Source organism: Diadema setosum, chromosome 1, assembly GCF_964275005.1.
Source record: "Diadema setosum chromosome 1, eeDiaSeto1, whole genome shotgun sequence".
NCBI lineage: Eukaryota > Metazoa > Echinodermata > Echinoidea > Diadematoida > Diadematidae > Diadema > Diadema setosum.
In genome coordinates, this window is record NC_092685.1 from 47,516,302 (window position 1) to 47,531,449 (window position 15,148).

General features: G+C 37.2%; 2 protein-coding genes across 2 annotated transcripts in view; one reads left to right on the forward strand and one right to left on the reverse strand.

Annotated features, from left to right (window-relative positions):
- Window positions 1-1,891: 1,891 nt before the first annotated feature.
- LOC140236670 (sterile alpha motif domain-containing protein 15-like) lies at window positions 1,892-5,334 on the reverse strand. Its single transcript, XM_072316597.1, has 3 exons — window positions 5,220-5,334; window positions 3,287-3,385; window positions 1,892-2,585 (listed from the first exon to the last, which is right to left on the reverse strand). The coding sequence occupies exons 1-3, from the start codon at window positions 5,307-5,309 to the stop codon at window positions 2,361-2,363; spliced, it is 414 nt and encodes a 137-aa protein (XP_072172698.1). The 5' UTR covers window positions 5,310-5,334; the 3' UTR covers window positions 1,892-2,360.
- Window positions 5,335-10,893: 5,559 nt separating this feature from the next.
- The window catches only part of LOC140236681 (inactive tyrosine-protein kinase 7-like), a 95,789-nt gene continuing 91,534 nt past the window's right edge, over window positions 10,894-15,148 (forward strand). Inside the window, exon 1 of the mRNA XM_072316604.1 lies at window positions 10,894-11,031. Within this exon, the coding sequence (XP_072172705.1) occupies window positions 10,983-11,031 (49 nt within the window). The 5' untranslated portion in view covers window positions 10,894-10,982. The remainder of the gene's footprint in view (window positions 11,032-15,148) is intronic.

Sequence of the window (15,148 nt, forward strand, 5' to 3'; positions counted from 1 at the left end):
ACCTGTTCCCACAGTATTAAACCATGTTGGTTGATGTTGAAAGCTAATCCCAGTCAAACCCACCGGGCTTTTTGGGGGGGGGGGGGGGGGGGGGTTGGCCCCCCCCCCCCCTTCAGATCTCTGTCGTGGATGGCACGATCCTCGCGAAAATTTGCACTAAGGTAGAGGCCAATGTAATCTACAATATTGTATAGTTATATTTTTCAATTTTTAATTTACATATTTTATATTAATTGATTTATGCTAATTTATGCAAAAATAATTGTTTGCCTATAAATAAAAAATAAAGCTCCAAGATTTCTAATTTTTGGTGAACATATTCTTTTCAGTATCCTCAACAACAATATTGAAGCAAAAATTCGGCTTCATAATTATTTCTTATGTATTTTATTGTTTATTGAATTTCTTATGTATTTCTTTGTTTTTACACTTTTTGTTTTTGCTGTTTATTTTCATCAAAATTTGTCGCAGAAACTTTTTAAAGCATAATCAGGCTAACATAAATCATTATCAGCCATTGAAAGTAAAAACATTTATTTTTATATGAATTAATTGCAAAAACACAATTTTCATTGGATTTGTACACAAAATCATGTTTTTGAGCAATTTTTGGGTCGACAAATTTTTTTCAAAGGGGCGTGGCTTCAAAACGGTATGCCCAGGAGCAACAAATTTGGTCTCAAAAGTTGCGCGATACTTGAAAGAAAAAAGTCATAGAATGTCCCAGCAAGAGCATCACGCGTTGCGGAAAAATCACGCGAAACGTCGAGGGGGGGCCAAATTGCCCCCCCCCCCCCGTGGGAATAGGGTTAAGCCTTGCTGCTTTGAACAAAGGTAATTAAAAAAAAAGAGTTAAAATACAAGAAGTACATGTATTTAAAAATGCACAGATTTTAACATCATTGGTTACCAGCTGAGAATATACAAATTTAGTGCATGGAAGGAAGTCATACTAAAATCACAGCTAGCACAAACACGAGGATAATAAATCTGATACAATTCTAACAACTTTTCTTTTTTTTTAACACCAGGGCCCCCATTTCATAAAAAAAAAGTTGATATGATAGCAACTCTTGCTGGAATGGCGATTGTCATGGTAATGACAAGAATCCAGCTTCCTGATTGGTTGTTGGAAAGTTGCCATTCCAGCAAGAGTTGCTTTCCTAACATATTTTAAGAAATGGTGCCCAAAGACTGCACTCATGAGAGCCTTTCATCAGCTGTGCAAATATACTCCAAGGAGGTTCTGCACAGTTTTGGGAGAAGAATTGCCCTCTGGCTACTCTTCATTCCAATTAACATGGTTTCAAATAATCAAATTCTATACTGTCACATTTAGCAAACGCACCAAAATGAACACAATTTTTTGATCAATAGAAATTACTTAATTGTTTTTTCTTTCATGAAATTTTAATAACAGAGAATCAACTCTTTGTGTAAAAAAGTGTTTATTACCATAAAAGCTGTTATTTTTGTGAATTTTGTGAATCACTGTTGGGCCATGATTTAACAAATGCAAAAATATCACAAATAGACAGGCATTAGTGCACTTAAAATCACGATAAAATACATCGAACAAAAATATTTGTGACCTTGTTAATTACAAAAATAGCAGCTTTAACAGTATATTGTAAGGAATATCAAATCAGCCTTACAAAAATTTAAAGAATTTGATCCAACACTGATATAATAGTTGTTCTACTGCAGTGATAACAATTTTGAGATACAATGTACCAAAACTGGCATGCTCTGCACAATTATTGATATTCTGACATGATTCAGTTTGTTCAAACATGATATTAAATGTTCATAAAAGGGACAAGACAGTTTGAGTACTGATTTTTGTTTTTGCACATCACAGATATATTGAACACTTTTCCACTCATATTCGATGTTAGATCAATAAAGCAGTCAGGCAGAGGTAAATCTAATCTTTAAAAAAGTAACGATTTCTGAGTATTTTTATTTTACAGCACGATGTCATGACTATGCATCTTTTTAGCACTACTTTAATTTTTCAAAATATGCCCATACATCATCAACCTGCACAGGAAAGAAAAGACATTGAATATACTGTAAGCCTGGAAAACTCAGACCCTGCACCATAAAGTAAATATTGAATCATGCATTTCTCTGAAAACTAGCATAGCATTTACTGTAGCACTCTAAAAACAGCTTTTATTGTTCAGTTTGCCATCTCCATTGATGAATGTATCCATTTCACTTTGTTCACATAAAGTGAAATAAAAACAGCAAAAATAAAAAGTCTTCTTCTAGATAGTTCAGCACAGACGTAGCTAGCACTTGATAAAAATAAGCTCCAATTGTGAAGGTGGTAGACAAGCAATTCAGGATGGAAGTTATCTCTTCAGCTTATCGCTTTTCAGCAAGTTCTGTTCCTTCTCAATTTCTATCCTCCTCAGCTCCTTCTGGTATTTGCTCATCGTCAGGGCATCGGCCTTCATCCCAGAGATGCTCTTCCGCTCCAGGTACATGCCCTTGAGCTCCCGGTGAGGCAAGGAGATGCTGCGGTTCCAGTACGGCTCCTCAATACCCAACATATCACGGATGTTCTTGGCAATGAACTGCATTTCACAAAGACACAAATTAAGAACAGTATTACTCAGTTACGCATGAACAAATAACTTCAAGGAAATATTACTGCAATATTAATGTGTTTTTCAAAAGTACAATGAATTACCTTTACCAAGAGTAGAGGTGGATCCTCCAGGCATATGTTAAAAAGAAATTAAAATTGCTAATTTCTGAAATTTTTTTCAAACCTGTCCATTGCATGGTGTACATAGAAAGATTTTCTTCACTTCGATATTTCAAAATTAAACATATGTGGAATGAATAACTTGAAAACAGTGAGTCTATGAAAACTGTAATCTCAACTTATTGATGCTTTTTGTTTATCAAGTAATCACAGAATGTCATACATAGCGATTACTGATTTTCCGATAGGGACGAATGCACCCTTAAAAGTTTACCAACATGCAGACTTGGATCAGGCAGATAATTTCCATAAATGCCAAGCATGTTGCAAAAGAAGCAAGAAACCTCATCTTAACCCCCCCCCCCCCCCCCCCAATGAGCATGACAGCAAACCTTCTCTGGAGTTTGGAGGAAATTCCTGATATTTGCCTATAGTTTATAATATCAGTGTTCTCTGTTTGTGCTATTAAAGTTATTATTAGAGTTGACATGAAAAGTGTAACATTGATAATTACATTAGAAAGAATTATTGATTGATGCCAGACAAATTCTTTAATCCACATCATACCTTTATATGTTCAAAGTCTGTGATTCCCAGAGAGGGTAATGTTGATGCATCCGCTAAAATGAGTTTCCTGCCTGTTATCAAATTGGTTGTGAAGCAGGCCTGCAGAAAGAGAGAAAATACACACATGAAAGAAATAAAAAAAGATAACAGCAATTATTTCTTAACGATATAAGAAATTGTACGTTGTACAAGTATGATTATTTTCCACACAAAATACTGGCATGCCAGTTAAAGGGATGGCATATGAGATGGGAACATTAGATTTTTACTTTTTGCAAGTTAATTGGAACCAACTTGAGATATCTAAAAACAAAGTGGTCCTAGTGAAAGATGGCTCCCATCTTTTATTAGGATCACTTTCTTTTACTTTGTTTTTGGATATCTCAGCTATTTCAAAACCAATTTTCATCATATAATACTTTGAATTCCTCTAGAATTGAATGCTTTTTAATATTTCATATAAGCGGTTTCTAATTAACATGTAAAAAGTTAAAATCTGAATTCCTATCTCATCAGAACTATACCACCCCTTTAACATGTTGATGACAGGACACATCATAGGCCCTAGAGATGTGTATTTTGTGTCGCACACACAAGGACACTTACTGTAATGAGACCTCAGTGCATATGCACAGTTTTTACCCCCACTTCCTTTTCTGTTCATAGAACCATATTCCTCTTCTAGAAATTATACTTGAACAGTAAGGTAAGATACTATTGTGATTCCCATTATAACAAAGTCCTTGGGACTGGCAGTTTTCTTTGGTTATATCAACATTTTGTTACACAGCCAAACAAGTAAAGTATATTTTATAATATACAATATACAATTATTTTACAATAATTTTTGGACCTGAATTTTAATTCATTGTATCTAAATTTCATAATAACTGCATTCGTCATGACAGGAATACACTGTATTCATGTTAAATATCTTCACATTCTGAGCTAAAATCTTAAAAAGAAAAAAAAAAGAAATTTTAATGCCCATGTAGGCTTTATAGCTGCACTGAATGCACTACCCTGTGATAATTCCACCGTTCCTGGTATGAAAATCCTGGCAGTGGTATGCTGTAGCATTGTACAACAAGCTACTGAAAATAAATGCAGGAAACCAATACTGTTGTAGGGACCTACTTGGGTGTCTCTACTCATATATGCTATTAACTATACATAGCCCAGTCACTGTACACTGTATGGGCGTCTGGTCGGGCCATGGGAATAGTATTAGTAGTAATATGCTATAGCTTATATAGGTGCCTACTGCCTAATGCCTACACAATTGCTGTCATATACATAGATTCTAACACATCACTAGCTAGAGCTCTACAGTTTATGGACTTCCGCCTCCACTGCATAGCCATCTCCTCTCTAAATTTCAATGAAAAGTGTCTGCGACTCATGAGTGACAATCATAGAAGCATCTTTTATACTATCACAGTTAAAACAACAGGAACCAGGAAGCTGGCATACTTGCAGAGTCTAAAAATATTAGAATGACCGATTATTTTAAGCTCTCTCCTGTAGGCCTACTCTAGTCACAATCACACGAGAGAACCAGACTCAGTTATCATTTCGTGTACTTTTACCCTGGCTAGCCTACTGCGTTACTTCCACAAATTAGATTAACAAGAACAAGTAGATTATCCAGAGTCTAGCTAGCTACAGCTAGTAAGAAGTAGTGCAGCTGCAGTGCACTACCACAACTACTACCTCTAGCCAAGTTTCTCGCGCTCCTCGCTGCCTTGAACAGCATGTCACCGGTCACTAGCCACCATCGCTGCGGGACCTGCGGGGGCAGAATCGTACCAAGGCGATGTTTTTCAGTGGCATATAATTTCATACATTTCATTATCATTTTACACAACTATCCCTTCAATGAAAGCCCCTTACTCTGCTGCAAGCAGGAAAAATAGTAAGTCTTCATGCTTACCCTATACTGTGGAAATCCAAGTTCCTCTATCCAGTCTGCTACTTGATCGCAAGTCCAGTAGAGACTGATCGGGTCTCCCGGAGCCGCCATTGTTGTATGTTGCTATGCGTCGGTAACACGCGTTTTTGCATACTGTACCACCCCACCGTGAAAAACCATACCTACTGTACATTAATGTATGTCACATCACAACCTCTCATTCGTGCCGCATGTCACTGATGAGCTGGAGTTCGATAGTGCTAGTGCTGTTCAAATGTTGTTCGTGTTTTTTCGACCTTCAGAATTGAAGAAGAAGAAGAAGAAGAAGAAGAAGAAGTTTGTGCTTCACAAAAGTGTTTCTGTTCCTATCGATTTAGGATTCCTATCTGTATTTGCTTGTTTACTCCTTTGTTTTCGTGTTTCGTAAATCAGTTGAACCAATTATTTTGTTTATTCACTCATTCACTAATTTTCCTTTATTTATACATGTCCGTTTACCCACTTACAGCAATCACTCATTTATTTCATTTTTCTGGTAGTCAAATTGACTTTTTTTTTTAAGTGAGCGTTGTCATCGTGATTCAAAAATTGTTGTCCCTTTACGTAAAAAGTCCAACACGTACGCAGGAATATTCGTCTATGTACTGTGGGAATATAGATATTTGTGTCATATACTACATAGTGCATAATAAATAGTGCATGCATAGTACATGTAGATGCACAGTATATATATGTATATACACTGTATCATATACTGATTGTAGGTACACCTGTGTAGCACCAAGACACAAGAGTCAGCTACAAGCCAATCCCAGGACAAAGGTGTTGCACTATACACCTGACCATGTATTGTCCTTAGGGTAGAGAACACAAGATTAGTCACCAATCTGTGCTGTAAGGTGGCAAAAGTTGCTGGTAGGGAGGACCGAACTACCATAAATGAACATGAATGTCTTCATACTCATGTGTCAGAAATAGTTCCAATATGTTGAAATAACTATCTGGTGTGAGAAATCTACATCAAATCAATTTTAATGTTCATGTTTGGTGTAATAAGTATATCCAGGGAGGTGAGGTCTCACCTCCATGGTATATCTTATTAATTGGAACTTGTACACATAAGAGTTGTTGTATAATGGGTGAGATGAGGGGAAGGATATCGAGTGATGATAAGGGTGAGTCGGTCAAGCGTACGTGCCCCCCATATGATAAAGAACTTGACCATGTGCTTCATTGCTGTGCTGACCCTTGAGCGAGGTGGACAGTCAATCGGGTGTGGCTGCAAGAAAGCCGAAAGTAGACTTTGGTTTCTCCGTTCGAGGGGTTCTCGGGTTGAACCAGTGACAGTACCAAGTGTCTGGGTACGTTGAGGAGGAGAAACAAAGTTCTACATTTCAGGCAGTGCAGCAGCCGTTGATATCGTCCGCAGAGCGTATGTTGCGGAGTGAGAACGTCGAGTGGTTCTCGTGGTATTGCATGCGTAGGGGTCTTCTTTTTCTGTTCATACGTCTTCTTCTATTGCGTCTTCTTCTACTGTGTTTTCTTCTATTGTATCTTCTTCTTCTGTTTATACATCTTCTTCTATCTCTACTCCTTCTTCCTCTTGTCTTCTTCGTCTTCTCTTATATGCTTCAAGTTGTGTGACTCTCGCAGTGCGAGGGAAAATCCTTCAACCACAAATTCAAGTCGTGGACGAGCATCTCTATTGTGTGTGTAGCAAGCATCCTGACAAGTAGCGCGCTACAGAGAGTGAGAAAGGGAACGAGAGAGAGGGAAAGCCCGCCTTACGACAGTACAATGTAGGCCTAATATGAATATGAAGAGTGTTTCGTTGTTGTTATTGTTTTTCGTTAATCCGAAAATGAAATAAGGTTCGTTATTCTGTCAAATGGTCCTTACTCCGAAGGCAGAAATCCGAAGGAGGAAGGCTCGTTAATAATTATTGTTCCGAAAACCGAAGGTTCGATTAGTTCTAAAAACGAAATAAAATTCCTCAAAATTCCGAAGGTTCGTTGTATACGCACCCGTTTTCTTTCTGTTTTGTTTTGTTTTTCCATTCTAGGATTAACGCACCTTAATTCATTTTCGGTCTGTCGAACCTTTGGAATAACGCATCTCATTTCAATTTCTGTTAAATCTTAAATCAACCATGACTTAAGAATAACCAACCTCATTTCATTTTCGAACGAACATTTGGGATAACGAACATAATAGACTCTACCTATGAGCTTCACCCATAGGAACACTTTCTCTGAAACAGTTGCTTGGATCTGATTATCATATAAACAGCACCTATATTAATGCCCTTCTTTTTCAGTGGTACATGCACCTAAACTAAGATAGAGCCGTACTCATGTTACACAAAACAAAAAGCATATACCTATGCGACAACTTGCTCAACAACAATAAAGTAAATATCATTAAATTGGCAATATAAAAGTTCCATAATATGCATTCATCCTCTTTGTCCTTGACTGGTCTTTATTGCTGATGTATTGGATATAACCTAAATACATGAGGTAAAATCTTATGTATGAACCGCGGGCTTCAAATCATTAAACCAAAAGTCAGTTTGGCGTCGAAGTTGCGGTACAAGTGTTCCAAAAATGTGTGTGAGAGAGAGAGAGAGAGAAAAAAAAAACACTATGAAATCATACACTTCCGCACCTATACTGTATTCTTTCTTAAGAGCATACATTGTAAGTACACACTAATTTCGGGTTAAGATTTGAAAAAGGAGGAACGGAATGTTTTCGTGATATAGTTTTTATATATTTTGCATAACTTACAACCAAATGGTGTAGAGAACAATCGATTGCTTTCCTCAGCAACCAGAAAGCTTGTGCTAATAACTGAAGAATGCAAATTTGATCGGGCTAACGTTTTCGTTAAAGAGTAATAAAACTAGAAAAGAAAGAGATAGATGGCACTACTATACAGTATGTCCCCCCCCCAAAAAAAAAAAAAATAATAATAATACAATCAGATTTTCGCATTGATAACACCCAATGTGATTAAATTGTCTAAATGCTACTTCAGGGTCTTAAAATATAACATTCTAGCTCTATTTGGCAGAAAACCCTATTTTGATTTTGATTTGGTTAAGCGGTCACAGAGAAATGTGGATTGTTGTAAAGCATGTCATGAGTCTGATTCTTCCAAGTTTAGCACTTCGAAAATCTTGTGTGTAAATACAATAGACAGAACTTGGAGGGAAGAGATTCCAGACATCCTCTACAAAATTCCTCATTTCTCTTTGACCACTGAAGCAAATCGAATGGGGTTTTCTGTAAGATGTGGGCAATGAGTTATAATTTCATACCCTGAATTTGTATTTAGATTGATTCAATATTTTTAAAGATATCATTGCGGAGGGTCCCGGTGTAATTTTTTTTTTTTTTTTTTTTGGGGGGGGGGGGGGGGGGGACATACGGTACCTTCTCTAGTGAAGTTTAACCTTTTATCACAAATTGAATCTTCAATAAGTGGGGGCGCTGTGGCATATACGTCCTCTCGACTCCCAACCGGAGGACCCATGTTCGATTCCCGCCCAGTGCTTACGTCCTTGAACATGATGTTTTACCCACCTTATGTCCCTCTCGTCCCAGGTGTATAAATGGGATACCTGGCAACGCGAGGTAATAATAATGGCAGGGCCCTTTGGTAGAGCAGTGGAAACACTGAAGAGGCTACCCTGGATAAATAAGACCTTAATTATTATCATGAGGAACTCATTGTAGCCCCTTGTGATAGTTATTTTAGGATGCTTCTGCAATTAAGCTGCAGCTGTGATCTGATATGGAAATATCACTTATATCAGATCACAGCTGCAGTTTATATAATTGCAAAAGCACCCGAAAATAATAGGGGCCTTCAAAGTTCCTTATTGAAGATTCAATTTGTGATAAAGGTTAAAGGGATCGTATAGTTTTGGTTGAAACCTAATTTCAGGTTTCTAACATTTTTTTTTTTTTTTTTTTGGTGAGATAATGAGAAACCTCTTATGAAATATGAAAGAGCATGTAATTCCATAAAGAATTCAACGTTTATTTGATGAAAACTGATTGGTTTTGAAATGGCTGAGATATCCAAAAAAGAGCGATTCTAATAAGTGTGGGACCCACACTTTATTACGATCGCTTTGTGTTACTTTGTTTTTAGATGTTTCAGTCATTCCAAACCCGATTTTTATCAAATAAACTTTGAATTCCTCTCAAAATGGTATGCTCTGTACTATTTCATAAGTGTTTTCTTGGTATCTCGCAAAAAAGTTAAAAGCCCAATTCTCATCTCCACCAATACTGTACCATCCTTTTAAACTTCACCAGAGAAGCGCTAACATGCTACATTTGTTATCCTTCGGGATAATTTAATCTTACACCGATCAAAGTTGAAACAGTTTTACGTCAATCTTATTATTTTTTTTTTTCGCCCTTACCGCCGGACCTTATTGCCAGATAGTGCAATCTCTTCAATGCAACTTTGGAGTTTTCACTATACTTAAAAAGGCATCTGTACATAACATCTGGAACACTAAAGCTTCGCTCCTCATTTCATGATTCAACATAAGACGTCGAATTAACATTTTAGAAATACGATGCTATATGAGTCACCTGCAATTATTTCAAATAAAAATGACAGGCTGAAACAAATAGGTTTACCTCAATTTTTTTAAATCAATTTCAAACGCTTTGCATGTACTTATTTTCTCAGTCTGTAGACCGCTCTACGTCTAAACAACATTCAGGTGTTCCGCCAAGCGAAAATACCGTTATGTGCTCTTTTATACCATTTTGCATGCGATAAGGATTATCTCCATCAAGGTCTACACTATCATTCGACCCAACCAACAAACAGGAATGAAGGTCGCACAACATCGCTCCACATGAAGAGTTGAATCTTTAATTAAAAGTATTTTGCTGCAGACGATTTTATTCTCTCTGTGACCATTACCATGAATTTTTGCCATCTAATGTTGAAAATGTTATCTGGATATCATGAATTTTTGCCATATCATTGTTAAAAATGATATCTCGATTTTATTCTCTCTGTGACCATTACCGTGAATTTTGGCCATCTAATGTTGAAAATGTTATCTGGATATCATGAATTTTTGCCATATCATTGTTAAAAATGATATCACGTTATTGGGCGAAACGGGTGTCAGTATACAACGCTTCTTCGATATGATGATGAGCGCCATCTATGATTGAAAATTTTTCTAAACTTGTGGAGCAGGTGCATCGGTGGGAGGCATTATGCGTAGATTTCGTTTTGAGCGGCTCACCCCTGCGTGTAGCTTTAGGTACTGCTACAATGCCAAAATAGAAACAACGAGTCTCATGTGGCCCCTCACACTTATTCTCACGCGTACGCGGCGCTCTTCAAGAAGAGGTACATTGCCTTGGGAGAGATACGCTCTACACATTTCCCGTGTGCTTAGCGCTAGACTGTAGCCGTGCGATGTATTGACTACCGCGGAATAGAACCACCTCCAGAATCTGCCCTGCCTGACGTTGGTTCCCCGCCCGTGAAGACGGGGGTAAATGTGTGGTGGAAGTAGTAGCGCCTCCCCGTCGTCGTCCCGCGCCGCTGCATCATTCTGCATGCCCCCGTGTTGTGTCTCCAGCTAGCCAGCTCTATCATTCGTTTACCATACCCTGAGGATTGAGTAGGCTCAACCTCGGAACGACCGTAGGGACACAGCAAGGCCGGAGCAAAACGACGGGTTTTTGAGGACACTTCTCAGGAATACATCCAGAATACACCAGAATAACTCTAAATATGGAGTGGAAGTACCTAAGGTGGCGATTTTTATCTGCAGTTTTAGTCGGTAAGTGCGCAACTTGGTCATGATATGAATACAAGTTACATCTAGCAAAGTTGGGACTTTGTCCGGTTTGGCCATTTGTTTCAGCCCAGCAGAGCAGGCGGCTGAAGAAGTCGTTTACGGCCACAAGCCAAGTTTGATTTCTACTCGGTCCTCCAGGAAACTTATCAGGTTCTACTTGTCCACAAACACCAGTCTTCACTGCTTACTTATTGCACATAATGTTATCCTCGCAAATATATGATTTAGAATGAATGTTTGGATCGAAAATCGAATTCTGCTGCTAACAACAGCACAACCAATCATACATACCGGTACATAATTTACATTCATCAATCTAGATTCTATCTAATTGTAATGTTTAACGTTAGTAAACTTTACAGAAGATACAATCCTCTAATTTTGACAATTAAGTCTTATACAAGAATGTGGTATTCGGCTAGTACAATGCTGGTTAAATACAGGAGGCAGTCAAACAGTACACACTGGATGATCTTTGCAGATTAAATGAAAGAAGCCTGATCATGAGCTGTGACTGTCGTGGAAACACACAAAATTCAGTAGTATACCAGGCCAGGTATATATTGCATTTTATGAAGTGGCCTCTTATATTTTGTGGCAAAATTACCATTTAGGCCTAAGTCTGGTAACTGATTTAAAAATTTCTTTAAGCAGATTTTTGTTTTTACTATTTGGAAAGTTCTTGTCTGAAATTGATTAATGATAACAATGGGGTTAAAATGTAAGTTTCATTGTAATATCTTGAACTATAGATGTTTGGCACACTTTCTTCCACTAGGTAACATGGTATATTGTAAATCATTCAAGTATTTGTAAAATTTCTCATTGGTGTAACTGAATATTTTACAACTGAGACAGTTGAAAGGTCAGAAAGAAAAAAAAAAAAAGAAATATTGGAGTGTCTCATTTCAAGCAATACGTATTTTGTACATGAAAATAGACTGTTTCTGTAATCCTTTAATAACAATCGATGAATATTTTTTTTTTCCTTTAGCCTAGTATTACTTATAATGAAGCATTTCATACACCTGCTCCCTCCCATTAAGTTGCATAGGCAGGAATTTACCTAGTTGTCGCAAGGTAACCCTCCTGCAAGCCTTCTGGTAAAATCTGAATATACAATGTATCATCAAACCACGCTATTTGATGGTTGGGTGAATTGTTCGCAATACAAATGTAATTCTATACAATTGTACATCAACTTACCCAGAATGTCATTATTCACATTGAAATAATTTTACTTGCACAAATGTACTGTAATAAGGAGAGAGATTTTATCTTTTTCCCCCAACAATCACAGGTTTCTTATTTACCAAAGGGCTGTTGATGCTGTGTTGATGTTTTTTTCCCCAAGATTAAAGACTGTGCTCTGCATGAATTGCTGCTCCCTCTCAATTGATTTCTCAGTGCAGTAAGAGTGAATAACATTTTGTTATCAAACCATTTATTAGGGATGGAATGTAATTGACCATAATTTAATCTTCTTCTTTTTTTTTTTTAATCCCAAGTAAACACATCGTCTAATGTCATGTCATCAAAGCCTTCCAGAACAGCAGCACATTCTTTTCTTGGTCGCAATTCATTTTATCCAAACAGTCTTTGCTGAATTCTTTTTGGCAAGTGTGCATTTTAGATGGAGATTAAGCAGCATCGACTGTGAATGCAAATGGTCACTTTGGGCCACCAATAACCAAGAACTGTCTCCCCTTTCTTTGCCCTTTCTGTGTTTGCTGTTCAATCCTTTCCTGATTAACTGCTTCATGAAGAAAATACTGGCAAGTCACTCCTGCACAATTTTAAAACTCCTCGATGGTCTGTCTGCCTTTAGCAGCCAGGAATGTTCACTCTTTCCCCCCTTCTTCTCCTTCTATGCAGTCTCCTGTGCTGTTCTTTCACCACCTCCCAATGAATGGAGCTTGTGAAAAGGAACAGTTTCCCCCTATTCTGTGGGCAAAGTGCTATGTTTCCCTTCCAGTCGGGCATAGAAAAGAGGCAGACCTTTATGGGATGCTTGTGATGGCTTTGTTAATGTCAGGGAGCCGCGGCAGCCAGCGTGCTGTGCAGGAGTCTGGGCACTATGACATGTGCTATTGTTACCTGATTTGGTCTGCGTGGTTTGGCTCCTTTATGGGCCCTTTTATGTCCTTCCATTCACTCTGTATAGCTCCTGTCTGTAGGCTTAAGATTACACAAATGGGATTTCAGCTCTTGTTATTCTGATGTGCAAAGTGGCAAAAATGAGATCAAACTAGATTGGGGGAGGAGGGGGGATATGATCAAGGAAAAGGGAGAGTATTAACATCAGTGTTTGTGATTATGTGAGGGTGTGTGTAAAACTATCCATTGTGTGTGAGTGTTTTATAGTCCAAAAATCATTACTACACCTACAGTAACACCCCTTGAAGTACACTTTCATGATCATTTTCAGGTTGATTAAAGTCAGACAAAAGTTTCATCAACATTGAACATGGACAAGAAAGTTGCATTAAGGAATATCTTTATCATAGAAGCAAATTGATAATAGTCTCAACTACGCACAATGCAAATTGATAGTTAAGACGAGGTCATCATTTCACATTGCACAAATCATGTGCTAGAAGGAATAATATAAACATCATGCTTTTGCTTGATAATTTGGCAACTGCATTAACAACCCTTTCCTCTGCGAGCCATAATTGCTCTAATACATTGGAACATAACAAAAGACTGATGGGGAAGATAGAAGATCTATACCTGATATTGAAAAACAAGGGACAATTTAATTGTAGGTCTATGACGTCATTAGGCCTACCTTGTGTAATTTGCAATGTGAGGTTGTTTCTAATGATTTTCACAGTGTTATGAAAATATTTGAAGTTTTATAATGGCATCATTTTGCTTATAAATTTTACATTGTACAAATTGTATGTCAAATGTTGGTGAATTTTCAACCATTCTGTTCATTTTCTGTCTTCATTCTACAATGTACTTTCAAAAGTAAATTTGAATGTCATATTGATTTGCATATCAAATTGTATTTGAAGTGATGCCCTGTAACTGATATAGAAGCCATACATTGTATTTGAACATACATTTGCTTCTGACTATACATTTACATACTGTAGACGTACAAGATCACAGACATATAAAAATGTACAGTGTAAAGTATTACATAATCACCTTCCTCCATCTTATTTGTTTGATCTGCTCTATTTCTTGAAGCCAAACTGAACATTGTGTAATAGCATGGCATTTTAATTGAGATGAGGTTGTGTATCTAACTGGCGTGCCATTATTTTATGCTGGATTATGATAGTAGGGAGTTAGATTTCAGACTGTGTTACAAACGTACATTGTACATTGCATTGAAATAAAGATACCGTTACATATCACACTGTTGAGTTTATCTGTCAAGCAAAGAGAGCAACCAGGTCAGTGATTAAAAAATAATGGAAAAGCTCATCTGAAAAGGGATAGAAAGTGAGAGAGAGAAGAAGAAGAAGGAGAAGAAGAAGAGAAAAAAGGAAAGAGAGAAGGAGTAGAAAGATGACATTCTTACTTTACATTTTTTTCTGTACAAAATGTAAGTGCAAAGTGGAAATAATGAAATTACACAGGATGCCATCTTTGCTTCTGTATTGGGTCTATCAGAATTAATTGGATTTGCGATTCAAGGGAAAGCCGACTTTGATGTGGCCACTAATGCTTTCCTTTTTGGCGTGAGTGAGTTTAGTGCCCAGTCATTGTTGCTAGCTACATTATTCGATTAAGGCTATCGTAGGAATGCATTGATAATGGATGCATGGTCACCACTCATACTGAGTCATGAATTTACAGTACGTCTTAGGAGTCCATCTTGTTTAAAAATGCTGAATATTTCAAACCAATTTCGGTAGAATAATGATTCACATCTTGTGTACTGTATATCTGCCAAATTTATTACAAGCAAAAGACTTGTCTATCACAGCAACACCAAATAAATGGCAGTGGAATACCAAAAATGAGTCTCCACCAAATTTAATCTTACAGATCTGTGTTTTGTAACTGACTTTAGTATCTATTTTCATGTGTATTTTTTTTTTCCATTTAAACATGGACAAGTATCTAAAAAATTGATTTT

What these genes read in the sequence shown, in the direction of transcription:
- LOC140236670 (XM_072316597.1), bottom strand. Translation starts at nt 5,309, where the DNA reads ATGGCGGCTCCGGGAGACCCGATCAGTCTCTACTGGACTTGCGATCAA. An exon ending in TTGGATTTCCACAGTATAGG is followed by an intron (nt 3,386 to 5,219) that starts GTAAGCATGAAG and finishes CTCTTTCTGCAG; the next exon opens with GCCTGCTTCACAACCAATTT. An exon ending in CAGACTTTGAACATATAAAG is followed by an intron (nt 2,586 to 3,286) that starts GTATGATGTGGA and finishes TGTGAAATGCAG; the next exon opens with TTCATTGCCAAGAACATCCG.